The sequence below is a fragment of the Monodelphis domestica genome, chromosome 5 (genome assembly GCF_027887165.1).
Source record: "Monodelphis domestica isolate mMonDom1 chromosome 5, mMonDom1.pri, whole genome shotgun sequence".
Lineage (NCBI taxonomy): Eukaryota > Metazoa > Chordata > Mammalia > Didelphimorphia > Didelphidae > Monodelphis > Monodelphis domestica.
This window is the reverse complement of record NC_077231.1, coordinates 34,623,270-34,645,011: the sequence shown is the minus strand read 5'-3', so window position 1 is coordinate 34,645,011 and position 21,742 is coordinate 34,623,270. Positions and strand designations below refer to the sequence as shown.

Sequence of the window (21,742 nt, the reverse complement as noted above, 5' to 3'; positions counted from 1 at the left end):
ACAAGAGGGGAAACTGATTCCACAGGCACTGTCCCCCCTCCCCCAGGCAATGCCAAGAAAATTAAGGAACTATGAGTGGTTCCTGAGATTTGAAGTGGGAGCGCTAGTGGATGGAGAAAATTGCTTATAAGGAGAAACCAAGGTTCAGCTCTCTTTCTCTCTGGTGCTCTTCTAGTGGAAGATTGGAACCTGGATGAAACCCTGTCTTAGAGGTATAGCTGCCACAACTTTGCTGATTTAGTATTGGGGTGCCCATTAACCATAATGTACCCTCATGACATCAAGGCATTGTTGCTAAAACATAGAACACAGGCATTTTCAGGTCAAAGACTTGCTAGTATGAGATAACCTTGTTAGGTAATGAAAATATTACCTTGAAACACTATACAGTCAATCGTGCCACTTTGTTTCCTGATTTATCATTTCAGAAGAAACATTACACAATTGTGAATCTTTAGTGTCCATGGCTGAAAAGCCACGAGATAATCTTGTGGATACTCCTTTAGACAACCCAGACTTAGTTTTACTCACCGATGGTTCTTCTTTCATGAAGGATAGCATACGTTACACTGGATCTGCTGTAGTCACTGAATTTGCCACTCTGTGGTTAGCTTCACTGCCCTCAAATACAAGTGCTCAAGGTACAGAACTGATAGTTCTAAAATATGCCTGTGTAATTGCCAAGGGTAAGAAAGCAACAATTTATACAGACTCTAGATATGCATTTGGAATATGTCATATGGCTCCAAGGGGGGGGTTAACCTCTGCTGAAAAATGTATCACAGATGCAGAGATAATTAATGAAGTCCTTTCTGTTCTTCAGCTACTGGAAGCCCTAGCTGAATTTAATTGCTTTGACCATACAGGTAGAACTGATCCAGTCTCTAGAGGGAACCACCAGGCAGATACTGCAGCAAAGCTTGCTGCCTTAGAAGGACTTGAATTGATTTTAACTTTGGCAACTAGAATTGACTCAAATTTATCCCTTTCTTAGAATGAACAGGAAGTGGGAAAATGAAAATAAAAGTTTAAAACAAAATAGATCAATGGGGTATGCGTGTTATCTGAAGGAAAACCCCTACTCCCTAGAAGTTTTTATCACCAAATATACTTATCCATTCACAAGAACCATCACTTTGGGACTCAGGGTATTGTAGACTCTGTTAAAAAAGTATGGAGAGCCCCTGGTATAACTACCATAGCCTCTAAAGTGTGTGTAGCCTGTCCCATTTGCCAGGCATACAATCAACATGGTTTTCATGGCAAAGTTTTTGGTGGGTGTCCTCTGGCTTACACACATTTTAAGCATTTACAAATTGACATTATTACCATGCTTAAGGCTGGACATTATAAAGTTTATCTGGTCAAAATGGATCAGCTGACCAGATGGTTGGGAGTGTTTCCTATTGCCTGAGCCACAGCAGCTTTTGTTGCTAAGATGATTTTGAGGGAGATTGCCCCTCGCTTTGGCCCACCAGCATGAATTGATTCAGACAGGTGTAAGGATGATATTAGAAAAAAATAAGTATTGTTTTATTAGTTTAGAGATAAGAAGTAAAGACCTGGCTTGAGAAAAGAACTGGAGTTTGAAGCAGAGCTGAGAGAGTATGTTAATTTGAAATGTGACAGTGATAACTGTTTTTCTATGTCAATTACTCTCTTTGGCAGTTGGGGAGTTGTTCTCTGGCAGTTGGTAGAGACACTCTCAGAGACTTGCTCTCAGGGCTGGAGTAGGTAACATCTTTGCCTCTCTGTCTAAGGGAAAGATCTGAAGGAGCTCAGTGTTTTCCTTTCCCAACTTGGGAAATACTACTGAATATCTATTGTGGTTTTTATAGATTGTTTAACTCTGAGAAGACTAAAGAAAAACCTGGTCTTTGATTTGGACTCTGAGTCCATTAAGATTCAAGAGTCCTAACTTTATTCTTATTGAGACTCAACCAGCTAGATTTTGCTATTTTATAATTTGAAGGTGAAGTTAAGATTTATAAGGATAAGGGAGCAGCTGGATACCGCAGTGGATTGAGAGCCAGGCCTAGAGACAGGAGGTCCTAGGTTCTGTTAAATTTTTTTGTGGTTGGACTTTGAATATATTATTAATTATGTGGTCACCAGGGATTTAATTTCTAAATCCCAAAATGAATTAGTAAGGTAAATGGAATTTATGATAGTTTATTTACAATATTTACAATAGAAGGAAGATATTAAGGAATGAGAGAGAGAGAGAAAAATTCTGGCTTCTTCTGATATCAGTTAGAATTTCTAAGCCCCAGTCAGGGGAAGAGAGTTTCAAGATGATGGGCCTTTCCTGGAGGCTTCACGACTCCTGAAAGGCAGGGTCATTAAGTCAGATTTTTACTCACCAGTGGTGACAGTCTAAAAGAAGTCTGGGTGTCTGTATTTTGGGTCGCTCCTCAAGGGTCTGTCTTCTAGTCACTCCTCCAAGTCAGTGCCCGAATGAATGAATAGGAATCAGATTGATCCTCCTTCTGCCTTTTGGACCTCTTTTTAAAGATCTTTTTCTCTTGTGTCACCTGCTTTAAATTTCACATCTACCAATCGCAGCAGACGCTTTTCTCCAGGACTTCCCATTCTTTAGTTCTCACTTTCCTTGGTTAGATTTTCTCCAGGATTGTCCATTCTTTAGTTCTCACCTTCTTTGGTTAGATTTTCTCCAGGAATGCCCACTCTTTAGTTCTCACCTTCTCTGGTTAGATTATATCTCTTGGGATTACTTAACACCTTTTTTGTTAAATTCACCTTTTGAAGTTACTTAACATCTTTTTATAGTTAAAAATCTAAAAATAGATTATAGCTTATAATTCTAGCTTCACTATAAAGGAAGAGCTAAGTACCTTCATTGTTACAATCATGAGATTACAATTTTATCTTCACAATAAAGAAAAAGCTAAGTATCTTCATTGTTACAATCAGGAGATAGCTAAATCCAATCTTCACAGTTCAAAAATGGCCTCAGACACTTCCCAGATGTGTGACCCTAGGCAAGTCACTTAACACCCATTGCCTAGCCCTTACCACTCTTCTGCCTTGGAACCAATACATAGTAATGATTCCAAGACAGAAGGTAAGGGTTTTTTGAAAAGATTTATAAGGCTAATAGCAATAGATTTTATTTAGATAGTATAAATTTGGGTTAGTCAGATCAGGAAGGATTAGTGTAGCCTGTGAAACACAGAAGAAGTGGTTCCTTGTGGAATCTGGGAGTTTATTTGGGTGGATTTAGAATCCCTTAGAATTAGAAATCCTTTATTTATCATTATATATTTCAATAAATACTTTATTGTTATAATAAGAGTCTCTTTAGCGTCCTTGCACCTGGCCCTGAAGGGAAGTTCACATTTGAGCTTCACTTCATCACTGAGGATACTTTTGATTACTTTTATCAAAAGTATTCAAACAGTTTGAATCTGATTGGCAGGTTAACCAGTTTTGAAAAGTTTTGAACTTATATTGGAACTGTTTTTCCATCTAAATATTTTATTTTATAACTTGCCATTTTATTTTTACAGTATGGTGCTCTAAATAGGACAAAGAACCCAACTGTCTGAATTTAAGGGTCCAGTTGTCAACTTGGGCAGTTGGAAATGTTATCTCAGCAGGGGGTCTGTGGAAGCATCTAGAGCTGAACTCTAGGTGGCTACAAAATGCATCTCTCACTCAACTTGATACAAAGAATCTCTACTCAGAAAACCTGGTGAATTAGCTACATAAAATCACCATGGGATTTTCTCTATTAGATATGACTTCTCTCATTTTCACTTTTGCACCAGAATTTATACAAAATGTAATTGCCTATGACTTTTTAATGCCAGTACTCTCATTGACTCTTCTACAAACTAATCTCTTATGTCTCTGTGCTACTATTATTTATCATGTGCTTTTACATGATGATCAAATCTTTGGCAGTTGTATTTAAACATTTAAAAGCAAGCATCAAGCAAGCTACTGCAAAGAGTGATCTAATGTTAAAAGTGAACTATCTAGATACTAAACTAGATAGAATGCAAACTCAATCTGAAGAATTACTCAAGGCTAAAGGGACAATGGCAGAAACTAAAGAACATGAAGCAACTAAATTAAAGGGTACAACTAATTCAGATAAACCAACTAAATTAGAAATGGAAACTGAAGCATTAGAAAGCAAACCAGCTCATATGTTTCCTTTAAGGGAAGTACCCATAGTGTCCCCAGAGCATAGTATAGTGAATCTCCTGTGTCACAAAAAAGTTTACACAGGCTGATAAAGATAGTTTTAAGAAAAAGACTCCATCATATGAAGAAGAACCCATGAGTGTTGTAAAGCAGTTCAAGTGTTTAATTAAGCTTTACAATCCTTTTTATGTGAACTTTGACATCCTTATGGATGAATTATTAATGAAAATGGAGAAATAGCAGATTATACAGGACACTAATAATACCCTCCTAATTGCCAATTGGTCAACTTGGGATCCTAGTTGGGAATATAACTCTTTTGTGGGGTGGATTGAGAATCCCTTAGAATTAGAAATCCTTTATTTATCATTATATATTTCAATAAATACTTTATTGTTATAAAAATAGTCTCTTTAGCATCCTTGTGCCTAACCCTGAAGAGAAGTATACATTTGAGCTTCACTTCATCATTGAGGATATTTTTGATTACCTCAATCAAAAGTATCTGAACAGTTTGAACCTGATTGGCAAGTTAAACAGTTTTGAAAAGTTTTGAACCTATGTATTGGAAAGGTTTTTCCATCTAAGTATTTTATTTTTTAACTTGCAAATTTATTTTTACACAGGGGAACTCATTTTATTGATTCTGTTTTGTCTCAAATTTATTCTTCTTTGGGGACCACTCCCCAATTCCATGAACCATATCACTCCCAGAGCTCAGGCCAAGTAGAGAGAATGAATAGAGATCTTAAAAATATGATTGGAAAATTGTGCACTGATAATCACTTAAAATGGCCCGGGGTTTCTCCCTTAGCTCTGTTAAAACAATCTATGATATTTACTTCATATCCAAACGTGAGGGCCATGATAGTGATGAGAAAGCCAAAAAATGCTTCCAGTTTCCGCAAACCTAAGGAAGGAAACATGGAGAAAGGGTTCTCAATGAGACACACTGTGTCTAAAGGGAAAAGAGGCCTTTTCTCCCCCAATACTGTTTTCTCCCTGCCACTCCCCCTTCTTCCCCAACTGCTCCTTACCATATTTGTCCAGAAAGAGAAATACAAAGGTGTCTGCTATGGTGATGAGAACTCCACCCCACAGGGGAACCCTAGGCCAGAGATCAGAAATGAAGATGAGGGGAGGTGGGAGATGAAGAGCCCAGCTCCCCAAACCCTAGGCAGGTCAGATTCCAGGTGGCAGGAGGCTCAGGACTCCCCCCCAGTAAGGAGCACATTGCCCACTGAGAAGAGAAGGAAACGGCCTAGTGCTTGGTAGGAGAGGCTGCCGCCTCCATGTGCTCCATGACTCAGAGATTCTCAGTTATACTCTCACATGCTCTCCTCACATGGAGGGGCACAGTGAAGGCTCAGCAACATTGGGAGGGACCTGAAGTTTCCCATTAATTGAAATGGGAAAAATAACTCACCTCCCGGCAGACAGGAGATTGATGGCAATAGCTGAACCTATGACTTCTTGCATATCTGAGCCTATGATGGCCGTCTCCACCATGAGCCACAGGATAATTCGGGGGACCTTGACACAAACAGTGGAGAGATCTAGTTCAAAATTCAGTAGTCATTTCAGAGAACACTTCCCTAGAGGTCCAGGGATTTCTGCACATCCAAAGTCCCCTATCTTAGCACCAGTCCAAGGGCAAAGCAACAAGTTACCCAGCTTGCTGTTGTGAAACAGGCTGGCTCCAGACCTCTCTTAACCAGATGCAGCTAGAAAGGCAAATGCGCTTCCTTTCTTATGGCATCAGGGGACAAGGAAATGGGGGACATGGGGGAGAGGGGGATAGCTGCTGCTCTGATCCACATTCCATTCAATAGCACCCACCCCTTAGGGCAGGCAGAGGCTTACCCTCCTGGCCAGCTGAAAATATTCTAAAAGTCTGAAGGACTGAACTGAGGGAAGCTATAAAGGGCCTACTTTGTGCATGTACAGTCAAAGGGGAAGCAGAAGAAAGGGCCTTGTCTAGGTGAGTCTAATTTGGAAATCAAGAGCACCTAATTGTGTTCAAGGGACCTTTAGCATAACAGATGCCTACAAGCAAACAAATAAGTATAGGCAGGGGGCTATAGGGCTGGAGGGGGTCCTGGAGGAGCAGTCAGAGCAGAGAGGGCTGATCAGGAAGAACCAGGGGCAATATCTGATTGTTACTACAGACTGGGGCACGGGGCACACAGCACAAACAGAAAAGAAGGACCTCTACCAACTGAACTGCCAATGATCCAGACTCTGGACAGGTAAGTGCCTACCACACACAGAGCACTGTCTAGAAGAAGGACAAGATTCAAGGAAAACAGAAGTGCAAAACCAAGAGCTTTGTAAGATCCAGCAAGAATGATTTCTCCTGAGATGCAGGGTGAAGTTCATCCAGGAAGACTTCTTGGAGGAGGATTGAACCCAAACTGAACTTTAAAGGGTAGACAGAAATTCAACAAGCAAAAAGGAGAATATTCTTGACAAAGGAAAGAGTGCAGGCAAAGGTAAAGTGGGAAGAGAGCAGATAAAGAGGCTGGTCTGATAGGAACAAAGAACAAAGAATGCCGTAGCTACAGAGAGAGCAGTAATGTGATGACATTATTGGCCTGGCTATGCAAGCCATAGAGTAAGAATCCTCAGAGAAGATCCTTTTTTCCATACTTCTGGAAATATAAAAGGAGGAAAGGGGGAGAGGCAGGGAGGGTGAGAGAGAAGGAGGAAGGGAGGAAGGAAGGAAGGAAAAGAGGGAGAGGACAGGAGAGAAGGAAAGAAGGGAAGGAAGGAGGGGAGAGAGGGAGGAAGAGAAGAAGGGAGGGAGAAAGGGAAGGAAAGAGGAAGGAAAGAAAATGAAGAAAGGGAAGAAGTTAGGAGGTTCTTTCAGAGGTGGGTTGCAGAGACAGCCAAAGCCCTGGGTCTGATAGTTAACAAGGATAGGACCTCCTCCTATTTCCTCTCCTATGAAATGAAGATAACAGTGTTTGCACCTCCCATAGCACAGGGAGAGAAGAGATTAAGAGGATTCAATGAGTTAAGAGAGAAGGTGTGTTGTGAACTCTAAAGTGCCGTGTAAATGTCAGCTATCATGACTGATAAGAGGGAGGACTCTGGAATCACTGCAATCGCAGGGTCATTTAAGAGGAAATAGAGTACATCCCCAGGAGAGAGACTTACAAAGGAGTCTGCAGTAGCTATCACCTGGAAGTAGAGAGACAAGAGGGATGAAAGGGGCACATGACAGGGGAGGAACAAACATGGCTTGTGTGATAATTAAAATAGTTGTGGTCATAAACTGTAGTGATTAAAATAGTTGAAGACATAAATTGTAGTAGATAAAAGAGTGGATGAGTAAATTGTGACCACAGAAAATATGTTTTCAAGACAGTGTCTTATTTTAAATCAAATATAAGGTGGTCACCAGGGGAAAATTCCCAATTATTCAATATACCCAAGTCAGCTGGGTTTTATAGAGATTTTGATTAATACAAATGAGGAATTAAGAAAGAGAGAAAGAGAGAAAAAAGGAAATAATGAGAAAAGGGCTATACCAGCCTAGGCCGGCATGAGCCAGCCTAGGAAGAGAGGGATCAGTCAGTCTTTTATCACTCACCACAAGATCTGTCCAAGCAAGGATTCAGAGGGACAGAGTCTCCTCAGAGGGAGTTCCAGCCAGAGTCAGCCTCCCTCAGACTGTCTTCAAGAGATTGTTCTCAAGAGACTGTCCTCTCTTTATAAAGGGAATTTTCTCCTATGTCTCCTCCCCTAAGTTCTCTCATCTACCAATCACAGTAGACATTTTTCAAAGGACTGACCATTCTTAGTTCACACCTGAGTAGACTAAACTTTTGAGTAATTCACACCTGAGTAGACTAGAATCTCTGAGTAAGTTCTCACCTCTTTGCTCCTTGTACCTTTATAGGTACTTAGCACCCCTTTGTATTATATCCAAAAATAGGCATGGCTTTAGAACTTTTTGTCTTACTATAAATATGGGTTTAAGTACTTTTCATTGTTCAGCAAAGAGTTAACAACTTTATCTTCCCCTAAGGCATGCTTAAGTATGGTAAAGTAGAGTTCTCACATTCCTGATTTAAGTTACTTCATTGTTTAAAGTGTGGAATGGTCTTAACCCAACCTTATGAAGTAGGGTCTGAGAATTTTTAAGGTTCACACTATAAATCTTGAAATTTCTACATTGAGGAATCCTCCATTGGAACAAATTCCCTACTGGAAACATTCCCCATTTTGATGTGAGAACTCGCCAGGATCAGAAATGGGAGGACCTCTACTCCACCCGTACTTAAGACTGCTTTAGGGGAGAAAACTCCTTGCTAAACAATGAAAGTACTTGGACCCATGCTTATGATGAGGCAGGGAGTTCTTTGAGCCAGGTCTGTTTTTAGAATTGATACAATGGGATGCTAGGTACCTATAAAGGTCGGGCAGGTTTTCTCTTGATGGGATTACTCAGCTGTGTTTTCTCTGGTTCAGACTTACTGAGGGGATTAGTAGACTTAGCTGGAATTCAGATGGGCTGTCTTTTAGAAAACATCTACAGTGATTGGTAGATGGAAGAACTTACGGGAGGTGACATAGGAAAAAAACCCCTATATAAGAAAAGGAATCTCTTGAGCAAGGGAGGCTTGGAGATCCTTGGATCCTTGGAGATAGATCCTTTTGGAGGAGGCCCTTTGAAGATCTCTTGAGAAGAAGTCCCTTGGGAGGCTGACTCTGGCTGGAACTCCCTCTGGGGAGACTCTGTTCCCCAGACACCCTTGCTTAAGACAAATCTTGTGGTGAGTGATAAAAAACTGACTGATTCTCTCTCTCTTAAGACTCAGGTCTAGGCCATGTTGGCTTAAGGCCCTTCATACTTATACTTTTTTCTCTCTCTCTCTCTTTCTTTGATTACTCATTATATTATTAATTAAATTCTCTATAAAACCCAGTTGATTTGGGCATATTCATAATTTGGGAATATATTCCTTGGTGACCACCTTATATTTGATTTAAAAACCAAGACACTGTAGTGAAACATATTGTCTGCGGTCAAATTTACTCACCCTCTCTTATATCTATCACAATTTATATCTTCCACTATTTTAACTCACTACAATTTATGACCCTCAACTATTTTAATTCTCACAGTTTACAGCCTTCAACCATTTTAATTATTTTTAATTATTACAATTTAAGGCTCCCACTCTTTTAACTGCCAGTTTACAACCACAACAATTTTAAATCTAACACTTGGCACTGTGTTGCAGGCCCTGTGGGGCAGCAGGAGGGAGTCACTGACCTTGGGATACTGGCGATGACATACTTCAGCAAGATGCAGACCCATGACCACTCCCAGTCTGGCTGCCAGGCACTGCAGCAGGTACAATACGTTCGATTGTACCACAGTGTATCAGTCTCTGTGTACAATGTTCTCCTGGTTCTGCTCCTTTCACTCTGCATCACTTCCTGGAGGTTGTTCCAGTCTCCATGGAATTCCTCCACTTTATCATTCCTTTGATCACAATAGTATTCCATCATCAACATTTTGTTCAGCCATTCCCCAATTGAAGGCAGCCCCTCATTTTCCAATTTTTTGCCACCACAAAGAGCGCAGCTATGAATATTCTTGTACAAGTCTTTTTACTTATTGTCTCTTTGGGGTACAAGCCCAGCAGTGCTATGGCTGGATCAAAGGGCAGACAGTCTTTTATCATCCTTTGGGCATAGTTCCAAATTGCCCTCCAGAATGGTTGGATCAATTCACAACTCCATCAGCAATGCATTAATGTCCGTCTTTGCCACATCCTCTCCAGCATTCATTACATTCCTTTGCTTTCATGTTAGCCAATCTGCTAGGTGTGAGGTGATACCTCAGCGTAGTTTTGATTTGCATCTCTCTGAGCCCAATCAAATTTCATCTTTGACCTGATCCAGAGAAGTAGGCAGATATCATATACCTGTCATCTCTGGATATTAATGAGCTATTAATTCAGTAGAGAAATCTTTGTTCTTAAGTCGTCCTCTGTACTATTTGGTCAGAGTTGAAATGGGACGTGTGTGCCTGTGTGTGGTGGTGAGTGGGGCAAGAGCTATGGGCTGCTTTCCTTTGGAATCAATGCCATCATCACAGCTGTGGATTAGAAACAGCCCTCCCTTTGGGTTGTGACTGCTCTGTCATTAGCTTTAGGGGCATCCATTAGATCTCTGTTCCCCAAGAACAGGAGAAAAATTAACCTCAGGTTCTCCACGTTTTCCATTAGACTTGGAGAGCACTGATAAAGTTATAGGTATGCCTCCTTCCCCACCCACCCCACACACATGCCAGTGTCAAGAAATCTGCCATGAATGGGGCACAGGGAAATGACTTAAGTGAATCAAAAATCAAAGTATGAAGCCTGGCCCTTTAAAAATGGAGAATACACAATATAGAGCTGGGGCTGATCACTGGGAAGAGATGCAAAGCAAGGAGATGACTGGGTGCCTCTGGGAGTTCCTCTGGGAGATAAGGAATGTAGGAAAGCCACACATTTTATCATCTTAAGATTATAGAATTGGAAAAGGGACTTTAGAGTTCATCTGGTCAAATTCCCCATTTATAGGAAACTGAGACCAAAGAGTTGATACAACTTGTCCAAGGTCACCTATAGATGAGCACTTTACAAATATTATCTCATTTGATCCCCACAATAACCTTCCTAGGATTTTACAGTTGAGGAAACTGAGGCAAACAGAAGTGAAGTGAATTGCCCAGGGTTAGCATTTGTACTAAGGTCTTCCTGACTCCAGACCCACTCTTTTCACTCTGCCATCTAACTGCCTCAAGTCATGAGATGCTCAATTAAATTCTTTTGCTACTGTACCCAAGAAACATTTAGAATAAATAAACATTAGTGATCAAACAGGTTATATAAATCCAAAAGAACTAATGTGGGGAATAAAAAAGATTAATTTGTTCTTCTCCAGGTATACATCCATCCTATACCCTCCATTAGGAATGAAAGTCTATTTATGCTTACAGAATAACATCTGAAGGACATTTCATTATTGCCCCAGGCCCAGTGAAGTGGGAGACATTACATTAGGCTCTCCCACCTTCTCATCTCCTCAGACCTTTAAGAGCCAGAGGAGTCCCTCCTGAGGACAGGGCTACCTCTCTATAACCTTTGTCCATGTTATGTATCTTGCTCTTTCCTGATTGAATAGATTTTCATACTTAGATTGCAAATTCATCTCCCAGATAATGGGGTATCAGATGGGGGTGGGGTGGTGATCTTGTGTCAGGACCCAATATAATGCACTATATAATCTACATTCATGCATTGGCATTGCCATTAGGGCAATTTCACCTTCCTCTTGAGAACGAATAAAGACTACTTTTTATATTATTCACTCTCTGATTGCAGGGTAATTTGGATGGATGGTCATTTCATTTTTTCTCAGTCACTAACTATGATTGTTCCCAGTCAGGTTTGCTACAGGAGTATTAGAAGAGCCTGAGGAACTCCTTCCAAGGACCCTGAAGAACAATAGAACTCTCTAATTCATCAAACTTTCAGGGTCCTGATGATTTCAGCCACCCAGTGTGGTCTTACTCTGAACCTTTGCAGAACCATGGCCCCACCAGACAACTCTCCCAAGGAATGTTGCCTTATACGTACCTATACCTGAGTATGAGGTCACTGATGAAAGGAGAGCCAAGGGAGGAAAGAGCCTGTCTGAGTTTAGCAATTTTTGAGACACTATAGATTAGTCACAATAGAATGCCTACGTCACACCGACTACTTTCTTCTCTTACAGGTCTTTACTATCTTCATGAGGGACATCTATTCTTTCTTCTCCCCAGTTTTATTACTTCATAACTTACAAGAATATCTCCCTTCCCTATTGTGGCTATTTACTTCTTTTCAAACCCTGCTCAAAGTTTTTTTCTACAAAGTCTTCTCTAGTTAATAAATCAATATTCTCTCCCCTGCCCACCCCACCACTAAACCAATTACTTTTCTCCCTCCCTCTCTGTCTCAGTCTCTTTTTGTCTCTCTATCTCTGTCTCTCTGTCTCCACCTCTTCCTGTCTCTCTCTAATAAATATTTAATTTATATTAATAATTATATTAATAAATAATAATAAATATATTATCTTTTGTAAAGAGGAATACTTTATTACTTTTTTAAATTTAAAGGGGGACCTGGAGGTCCTCTTACCATAGAGATGTATAGGGATTAACTAGCCCACAGTGACAGGAAAGAGAAACCATAGAGACAGGAAGGAGTCATAGAGACAGGAAGTAAGGTAGGAAAAGGTTAAAAGAGGTATCAGTTCCTGACAGTTGGGCAGTTGTGGGGATGTTGGCTGCTGGGCTAGTGTTGGGTTAGTTGTTGGCTTTTAGTTGCTGGAATATAAAAGGAGGGCCTGAGATTATTGAGAGGGCTTTTTGCTTTTGGACTGTTAGGTGTGTTTTTTCCTTTCTTGAACTTGTGGCTGGTGGCTGGTCTTGCTGACATACTTAATTGGGGTTGGATTAAACACTGATTGGGATGGTTTTGATTGGGCTGGATTGGGTTGGAACTTTATGGGGTGGTTGTTATAGTTAGGTATAGGCAATTTTCAGTAGTAATTATAGTATAATTAGTATAAACATTAGGAAATTTTCTTTACCTCTTTCCTATATGTCTCCCCTTTACTATATTCATTTTACCATATTCTTTTACTATCACTATTTTAATTAAACTAAGTTGTTAATTGTTAAAAGCTAGAAGTTTTCTTTTCTCTGACTTAAATAGAAAATAATAATTTATAACTGTACTATACTTTCATTAAAACTTAAATTATCAAAAGGTGTTCTCTTATTTTGTCAGGACTCCTAATTTAACCCTTAGACCATAATACAATGTATTGGTGCCTATTTTATAGGTGATCCAGGGAATTTAGGTCTGGATTTTTTTTCATCTATGTTTTGATTTTTCTGGGGTTCCAGTGAAGAGTAATTAGGAAATTAGTTACGTTTAGATTGCAATAACTATTCTTGGAGCTATTTAAGTGAAACATTAAAACTTGTGTTGATATAGAGATTTAAACTTGTCAATAGCATTTTCCTCAGAATAACATGGAGAAATGGACTGGTGCAAATATCACTGTGCCTATTTAACACATAAGGAAAGTAAGTTTCAGAGAGATGGTATAGCATGTCTCCACAACTAGTAAGTCGGGATTCAAAGTCAAGTTTTAGAACTTACTCTCTTGACAATTCATTTCTGCCTTATATTTTCATTAATACCTCTAGTAAGCATTAGCTTGTTTTCCTATGAATGAAAAAAAAATCACTATTAAGCTCTCATCATGTCCAGCACCTGGAGAACAAAAGAAGAGTTTCTTTAATGTCCTTTCTATGTAAATGGATGTAATTTTCTGGTGTTAAAACATTCAATCACGCCAAAGACATGCCAATTACTTTTGGCCAGCTTTCACAATCAATCACAATTACTTAGGAGATGGGAAACAAAACATTTTGTAGCTAGGTATAGGGTTAGAGGGTTATTGAATGACAGACCAGATTTGGGGTTTTCCTCAATTTACAAGTTCTGTTTTTCTTGTGTTGCTTTAAAGTGCCTGGCAATGTTGCTTGGTTTCTGTCCATAAAAAGAATTTAGTGGAGTGTGTCTTTAGGTGATTGGCGTTCTTGGCTTGCCTGGCTTGTAATGGGAGTGAATGTGGCTCTGTGAAGAGGGAAAGGGAAAGGGGGTAATAGACAATAATCTTTGGGTTTTAATTCTGTAAATGCAATCATTTGGGGTAATAACCTAGGGGGATTAAAGTGGGATATATATATATATATATTGATTCTATAAGTATTCGCTCTCATATTATTTCTCCTGTATTGGGGAGAGAATAATAATCATAACAAGTCCATTAGTAGGGAAAGTTGGAGAAAGAGAAGTCACAGAGTGGGGTTAACGGGGGTCTTGTTCTCTGGGTGCTGCTTTGCAGTTTCTGGTTTCCTAGACTATGACCATGTCAACCAGTGGGGGGGGGTGTCGGCTCCCCACAACCTGGGGTTTTCGGTGGGAGCAGATAGTGATGACTAGGAAGGGATTTGGCTTCCCTAAGTTTGGAATTCCACCAAATAATATTTCCCACCAGGGAAAGAAAACTCACATGTAGATGCTGACATGTTAATTAATTAATTAAATTTAAATTAATTAAAAGTAGTTTGTCATTTAAATAAATTTAATTTAAGCATACTTAATTCTTCATGGGATCTAAGAATGGGGAAGATCAGCACCTATTGATCAACCTCAAATAGCAGAGGCCACATTAGAAGTCTTCTGGGACTTTGCGTTAGGTTTGTTTCCAGGAGTGTAATATCCCAGAGATAGTGGAGATATCTGTAGATTGAGGTTTAAAACATGAAGGTCCCTGAAAGAGTGTTCTGGAAGGCTAGAATTTCTTCCCTACTAACACCAAGGTCCACTAGAATCCTCTCTTCTTTCATGATTTACTATTGTGTTCACCTAAGCCCTTACTTAGTTCAAGACCAGAGTTAAAATTCATTCACTATTAATTAATTCATTTGTTCACTCGGTCCAACAAAGTTCTAAAAATATTGTGGGGGGATAGAAAGAATTAATTTGTTCTTCAGGTGGACATCCGTCCTATACCCTCCATTAGGAATGAAAGTCTGTTTAGGCTTACAGAATAACATTTCAAGGACATTTCATTATTGTCCCAGGCCCAGTGAGTTGGGAGGCCTCTTATCTCATTTCAAGGACAAAAAAATTAGGCTCTTCTTCCTCCTTATCTCCTCTGAACTTTAGGAGTCAGAGAGGTCAGTCCTGAGGACAGGGCTATCTCTCCATAATCTTTCTCTATCCTGGGAGCCTGGGATGAGCTCATGCCAGGTATCTTGCTGTTTTCTTACTGGGTAGATTGTAATTTCAGCTCCCAAATAATGGGGTATCAGATCAGGGAGCGAGGTGGTGGTCTTGTGTCGGGACTCTATATGATGCTTATATCTGCACTCATGCATTGGTATTGCCATTAGGGAATTGCGCCTCCCTCATGAGAGGGAGGCTTCTTATACTATCCACTCTCTGACTCCAGGTTTGTAATTGTAATTTGGGTGGGTGGTCGTTTTATTTTATCTCGCTCAATATTATGCTTTAAGGCATGAGGTATAGCAAACAAATAATTGCCCTTAATTTAATCAATAAGCACTGAACTGTCCAATAGCTGAAATTACAAAGACAAAAATGAAACAGCCCTTGCCTTCTATGAGTTCACATTTATTTATTTATTTATTTTTATTAATTTTTTTTTTAAACGCTTACCTTCTGTCTTGGAATCAATACTGTGTATTGGTTCCAAGGCAGAAGAGCGGTAACAACTAGGCAATGGGGATTAAGTGACTTGTCCAGGGTCATCACATTCTTTTTTTTTTTTAAACCCTTACCTTCTGTCTTGGAGTCAATACTGTGTATTGGCTCCAAGGCAGAAGAGTGGTAAGGGCTAGGCAATGGGGGTCAAGTGACTTGCCCAGGGTCACACAGCTGGGAAGTGGCTGAGGCTGGATTTGAACCTAGGACCTCCCGTCTCTAGGCCTGGTTCTCAATCCACTGAGCTACCCAGCTGCCCCCCATCACATTCATTTTTAATGGCAAAATGAACTGTATCTAGGGAGTTACTTCTTATTTTACTTTTAAAATCGATCTCATTTTCCCCATTACATGTAAGAACAAATTTTAACATTCATTTGTTTTTTATTTTGATTTCCAAATTCTCTCCCTCCCTTCTTCATTCCCCCACCCCTTCCCTGACACAGTAATCAATCTATGTATTTTACATGTGCAATCATCTAAAACATTGTTCCATATTAGTTCTTTTTGTGAAAGAAATCTCAAAACAAAAGACAAAAATAATGAAGAAAGAAAGGGAAATAGTGTGCTTTGGTCTACATTCAGACTCCATCAGTTCTCTCCCTGAAGGCTGATGGTATTCTTCGTCATGAGGCCTTTGGGATTGATGTCTTGTATCCCTTTGTTGCTGAGAACAGCTGAGTCATTCGCAGTTGTTCATCATACAATATTGCTGTTATTATATATAATGTTTTCCTGGTTCTGCTCACTAGGCTCTTTATCATTTCATGTCTTCCCAGATTTTTCTGAAATCGTACTTCTTGTCATTTCCTATAGCTAAATTCTAAAGGTCGAGACAACATGTCTATAAGTACCTTTTGTGGCTGTTTTCCCCGCTCTCACTCACATTGGCATATTAAATATCCAGGGTTTTTTTTGATAGTGTGATTGAAACCCCCATCAAAGTTCTTTCCACTGATTATTAGCCAATTAGCTTTTAGAAATGGTATTTACTAAGGAAAGTGTAACTAAGAGAGTTGTTACAGAAACATTGCTCCCACCCAAAACCAAACAAAAAAAGAAGTGTTCACTCTCTGAACAGAATAAAGGTCACCAGAGAGCATGGGCTCAAATTTAAAGCCAAAGAATATATTCGTATGTTCTCACTGGAAGTCCTTTTTTTATTTCATGGAGTCCTAATGAAGTTCTGCTTAGTTTTCTGTCAGGTTCCTTGGAATCCAAAAGTTCTTTTTTCCTACTGTGTCCAATTTGTTCTAAGGGTTCCTCTGAGCATTGAAATAAGGAAAATATTTAAACCTGTACTGATGATAGAGGTTTGTCCAGTATAGTACTCTGTCTAGATGATAACAGGCTGAAGGCTGGTTGTGGTAGGCCAAACCTGCAGATGTTGAAGGGTTTAATGCATTCTGACTGCTTCTTGATCTTGTAAAGAGTAAATTTGTTTATTAACTACTTTTAACACAGGGAAGGGAAGGTGGGCAGGAAATGGTTTTCCTACTCTATTTCCCCTATTTCTCCTCCCTCCAGTCTATGAATTTTTCACAAAACCCTCTTCTGGTCTTCCAGCTCCCTTTCCTACACTCTCTTTCTTGAAACCCCAAAACCCTATCTAGCTTCCTGACCTATTGGCCCTCCAAACATTGATGGTGGATGAGTTTATAGTTCTTCAGGAATTGATAGGGTGAGGTAAATGATGGATTTACTCTAGTCGGCCTGAGCCCAAGATGGCTACGGCCTCACTTCCAGACAGACAGGTCAATAGGATCTTGTTGGCTTCTCTTTAGGTAGGATGAAATCTGTTATGACTCCTGCTCACAGGAACTCAGTTTACAGAAACAGTCAAACTCAGAGTGGACAGGATCTCTCTCTCTCTCTCTCTCTCTCTCTCTCTCTCTCTCTCTCTCTCAGACATGATGGTTGGGTAGATAAGTCACAGGAACAGCCAAAGTAAATCAGGTCACCAACGGCAAGAAGTGCTCTCTCCAAACTCTTGAAGAGACAGGAACACACTTCTCCCAATGACCTCTGTGAGTCTCCTTTTATATGTTCCTCACACTCTGTGGAATTTCTCCTGCTTAGTTTCATTTGTGAGCCAGCCCTTCTTCTGCAAAGCCATGCATCAGACTTCTGCAAAAGATACAACCTGCCTTCTTTCCCTCTTACAGAATCTTACAGAATCCTATGTAGATGTTGCCACCTGCTGTCACCTGCTGCTAATCTAGGATAGGCTGGTTCTAATAGACATTGCTACTGATTTCAACGGGAACTACAGATACAGATAAAGATCATGAGAATTTCATCTTGTCAGGTGAGGAAGGAAAGAGAGACCTTTTCATTCATTCATTTTTGGACCTTTATATTCAGTGTTTATTCATAGTGTGTTTTAAAAATTTGTACCCTAGGGACTTCATTTCCCAGCATTCTTTACTCTTCCTGGGGTTCCCTTTTCTTGTGTCCCTGTGTCAGGCCCCTATGTGGTTTCTATATAAATTGGCTGAAACCCATGCTGCAGGGGCTTCTGGGCTTGGGCTCAAGCAGCAGGCTGCTCAGGCTCTGGCTTCTTTTTTGTCCTCTGCTCACTAGGCTGAAGGAATCTCTTTCTTACTTTTTAAAATTTATATTTACCCTTACAATAGCCTATATGTATGTTTATGTGTCTGTGTGTATATAGATGTATATCCCATTTGTGAATTCTACAGAATCGGTGAAAGTCGTTTTTTATTTTATTTTTTATTGACAAATAAAAGATAAATATCATCAATAACAAATGTTTCCTTATATAAAGAAGAATAGGAAATGTGGATTGTTCATGACCCCATAAATCTTTACTTAATAGCTTTTTAAAAAGTATATCTTTAACTCAGAAGTTCTCGAATTGCCCTTCTTATCTATGTCCCCTTGTAAACTCCCTTCTGCTTTCTTGTGTGTGTGTGTGTGTGTGTGTGTGTGTGTGTGTGTGTGTGTGTATCTAGCACTACTCTAAACCTCCTCTTCATAACTCCTTATTCATTGGACAAAAAATGTAAAACCTTTTGTGATTATAAAATATCATCTCACATAACTAATTTAAACATTGACTTTGCCTAAAATTGTTTATTTCATTCTGTGTTTCCTGGTTTATCATCTCTCAGTGAAGAAGGTAGAATCAATCAATCAATGAACATTTATTAATATGCCAAACACTGCGCTATGATACAAAAAAGAGAGAAAATACAGTACCTGTTCTCAAGAAGCATACAAAAAGAGGGCAGCTGGGTGGCTCAGTGGTTTGAAAGCCAAGCCTAGAGATGGGAGGTCCGAGGTTCAAATGTGGCCTCAGACACTTCTTAGATGTGTGACCCTGAGCAAGTAAGTTAACCCCAGTTGCCTAGCTCTTACCACTCTTCTGCCTTGGAACCAATACACAATATTGATTCTAAGACTGAAGGTAAAGGTTTTTTTTGTTTTGTTTTGTTTTGTTTTGTTTTGAAGAGGCTAATAGTCTAAGAGAGGAGACAACATGCAAACAAATTTATACAAAGCAAGTTATATACAAGATAAGCAGAAAACCACGAAAAAAGCAAAGGCACCAGAATTAAGATGAGTTGGGGAAGACTTCCTGTAGAAGTTGAGATTTTGGGGTTATTGTTCAGTCTTGTTCAACTCTTTGTAAGCTTGTGAACCACACTGTCTATGAGGTTTTCTTGGCTTCTCCAGTGGGTTAAGGCAAACAGAAGTTAAGTGATTTGCCCAGGGTCACACAGCTTGTAAATGTCTGAAGTCAAATTTGAACTAAGGTCTTCCTAACTCAAAATCTAGAGCTCCATCCACTAAGCCACCTAGTTGCCTCCTTGGTAATTCTGACATGGTGGGGTTTTAGTTGGGACTTAAAGGAAGCCAGGGAGATCAGTAGTTGGAATGGAGGAGGGAAGAGTGTTCCAAGCATGAAGGGCAGCCAGAGAAAAGGCCCAGCACTAAGAGATGGAGTGTCTTGTTTGTGGGACATCCAGGAGGCCAGTGTTACTGAATTGGAGAATGTACTGGGAACTAAGGTATAAAAGCCTAGAAGGTTAGGCAATGGCTAGGTTAGCTAGAGCTCTGAATGCCAAAATAGTTTGGAAGTATGATTCCTCTTCACCTTCTGAAGTCATATTTGATCAATACACTGACTATTATTCAAAGGCCTTTCAGTTGTTTTATTTTATAGTGTTGTTGTCACTCACAAATGATTCTTCTGCTTCCTCTCACTTCACTCTACATCCGTTCATTAAATCCTTTTGGGTTTCCCTGAATCTATCCCTTTTGCCATTCCTTATGGTTCAATAATATGTGTTTTATTCAGACTTTCATCTATTTCAGACATACAGTTTAGAAACAGCTGATCTTGAAAGTGGCCACCAGTTTCCACTGCTAACCAGCTCTGACAAAGAAGACAATTGACACACTCAGACAAATGACACACTGCTCCTGTTACTAAGGCTGCTATAAGGATTTAGATTATTTTTCCAGTACCACATGATTAGGGTAGGTGACTAAAACTCTGTCATTGCTAACATCATAGGAGGGAGAGCTCATAGCATCACACACACACACACACACACACACACACACACACGTTTAAGGATGCCAGAGTCCTCCAAGGTCTTTTTGTCCAACCTCTTCATTCTGAGGTTGAGAAAATTGAGGTTAAAAGTGTTTAGGTGACTTACCCAAGGTCATAAGTGACAAAGCTAGTACTTTTCCCAAGACTGCCCTCTAAAGGAAAAAAGAAAGGAAAGAGATCCATTCTTAATTAAACCAGGGGCACTGGAGATGGGGGTGGGGGATAGCTGGGTGGGGAGAAGGGAAGAAGCTTAATAAAAGCACCTAGGCACAGCCAGGCACCATGCTAAGCACTTTACAAATATCTCATTATTATTCTATTCTCAGTGGCTGCTGAAGAACCAAGATGATATTCTTGGGATAAAGGGTTTCAGAGAAAGGGTCTCATCATAGAAAGTTTATGTCTAATATGGAAAAAGAATTAAGACATGATTTCTTTGATACTTTGACAACTCCCATGGTCTCATCAACATGGGGGCTTTCTCCTCTGGTGGAGATGCAACCTCTGTTGGGACACCTTTTCATGATTGACATAAAGCATCCCAAGGAGATTTGATGGGATCTGTAGGCACAGAAGTGATTTTCCAAATTCTATCCACCCTATTATCCTCTCCCTTACAACTCTGGACCAAGCTCATGGTCCCTTTGTCACACCGACCCAAATATACTGAAGGATTAATTTAATGGCTTTGTCTCAACAGGGGTTAGAGGATCATGGCCTCAGAGTCCAACCCCTTCATTTGATAGATGAGAAAAAGGAAACTCAGGAAGATCTCAGGGACTTGTCCACAGTCACATTGCCATGAACCTATCTGTTCTAAAATATTGATAGCAGCTCTCTTTGTTGTGGCAAAGATCTCGAAACTGGAGGGCTGTCCATCAGCTGGAGAATGGCTAGATAAGTTGTGGCATGTGGTTGTGATGGAATACTACTGAGCTGGAAGAAAGGATGAGTAAGTTACTTTTAAAAAAACAGGAAAGACCTACCTGAAATTATAAGGAGAAAAATAAGCAGAACCAAGAGAACATGATAGGGGCAGCTAGGTGGCTTACCGGATAGAGAACTTGGTCCAGGATTGGGAGGACCTGGATTCAAGGCTACCTTCAAAAAACTTCCTGTGTGACTCTGCGCAAGTCACTTAGCCCCAGTTGCATAGTCCTTAGCACTCTTCTGCCCTGGAACCAATACTGAGTATTAATTCTAAGACAAAAAGTAAGGGTTTAGAAAAGCGAGAGAGAAAATATTATATACAGAAACAGAAATACTATTTGAAGAATGGCTTGTGTATGTCCCGTCCCCCCCAGGGAAATAACTGATAAATAGAAGTAAGACAGACATAGTTTATATATGCCTATATCTTTTTGTCAAAAGATACCTTCTCAAATGGGAGGAGAGAAGGAAGGGATGGAGTTAACTGAGTATTTTAATGCAACAAATGAATAAATTAAAAAAAATAAAATTACAAAAGCAAAGAGATTTACTATATGAAGGGACAGGAGATACACCCCTGAAGCTTTTAGAGAAAATGTGAAGTAGAGCTACAAAGAACAGAGAGGGGGATCATATTGGTGGGGCTGAAGCAGAGAACAAAAACCCAAACCATCTTCTGGGAACTACTAGAAAACCACGGAAG

At 39.9% G+C, this 21,742-nt stretch overlaps 1 protein-coding gene across 1 annotated transcript; it reads right to left on the bottom strand.

Moving 5' to 3' along the window:
* Window positions 1–4,859: 4,859 nt before the first annotated feature.
* Window positions 4,860–9,665, bottom strand: LOC130453601 (natural resistance-associated macrophage protein 2-like). The gene is made up of 4 exons (XM_056801002.1): window positions 9,458–9,665; window positions 5,600–5,706; window positions 5,211–5,281; window positions 4,860–5,083 (listed from the first exon to the last, which is right to left on the bottom strand). Exons 1-4 carry the CDS (start codon window positions 9,500–9,502, stop codon window positions 4,956–4,958), a joined length of 351 nt encoding a protein of 116 aa, XP_056656980.1. The 5' UTR covers window positions 9,503–9,665; the 3' UTR covers window positions 4,860–4,955.
* Between the last annotated feature and the right edge of the window lie 12,077 nt (window positions 9,666–21,742).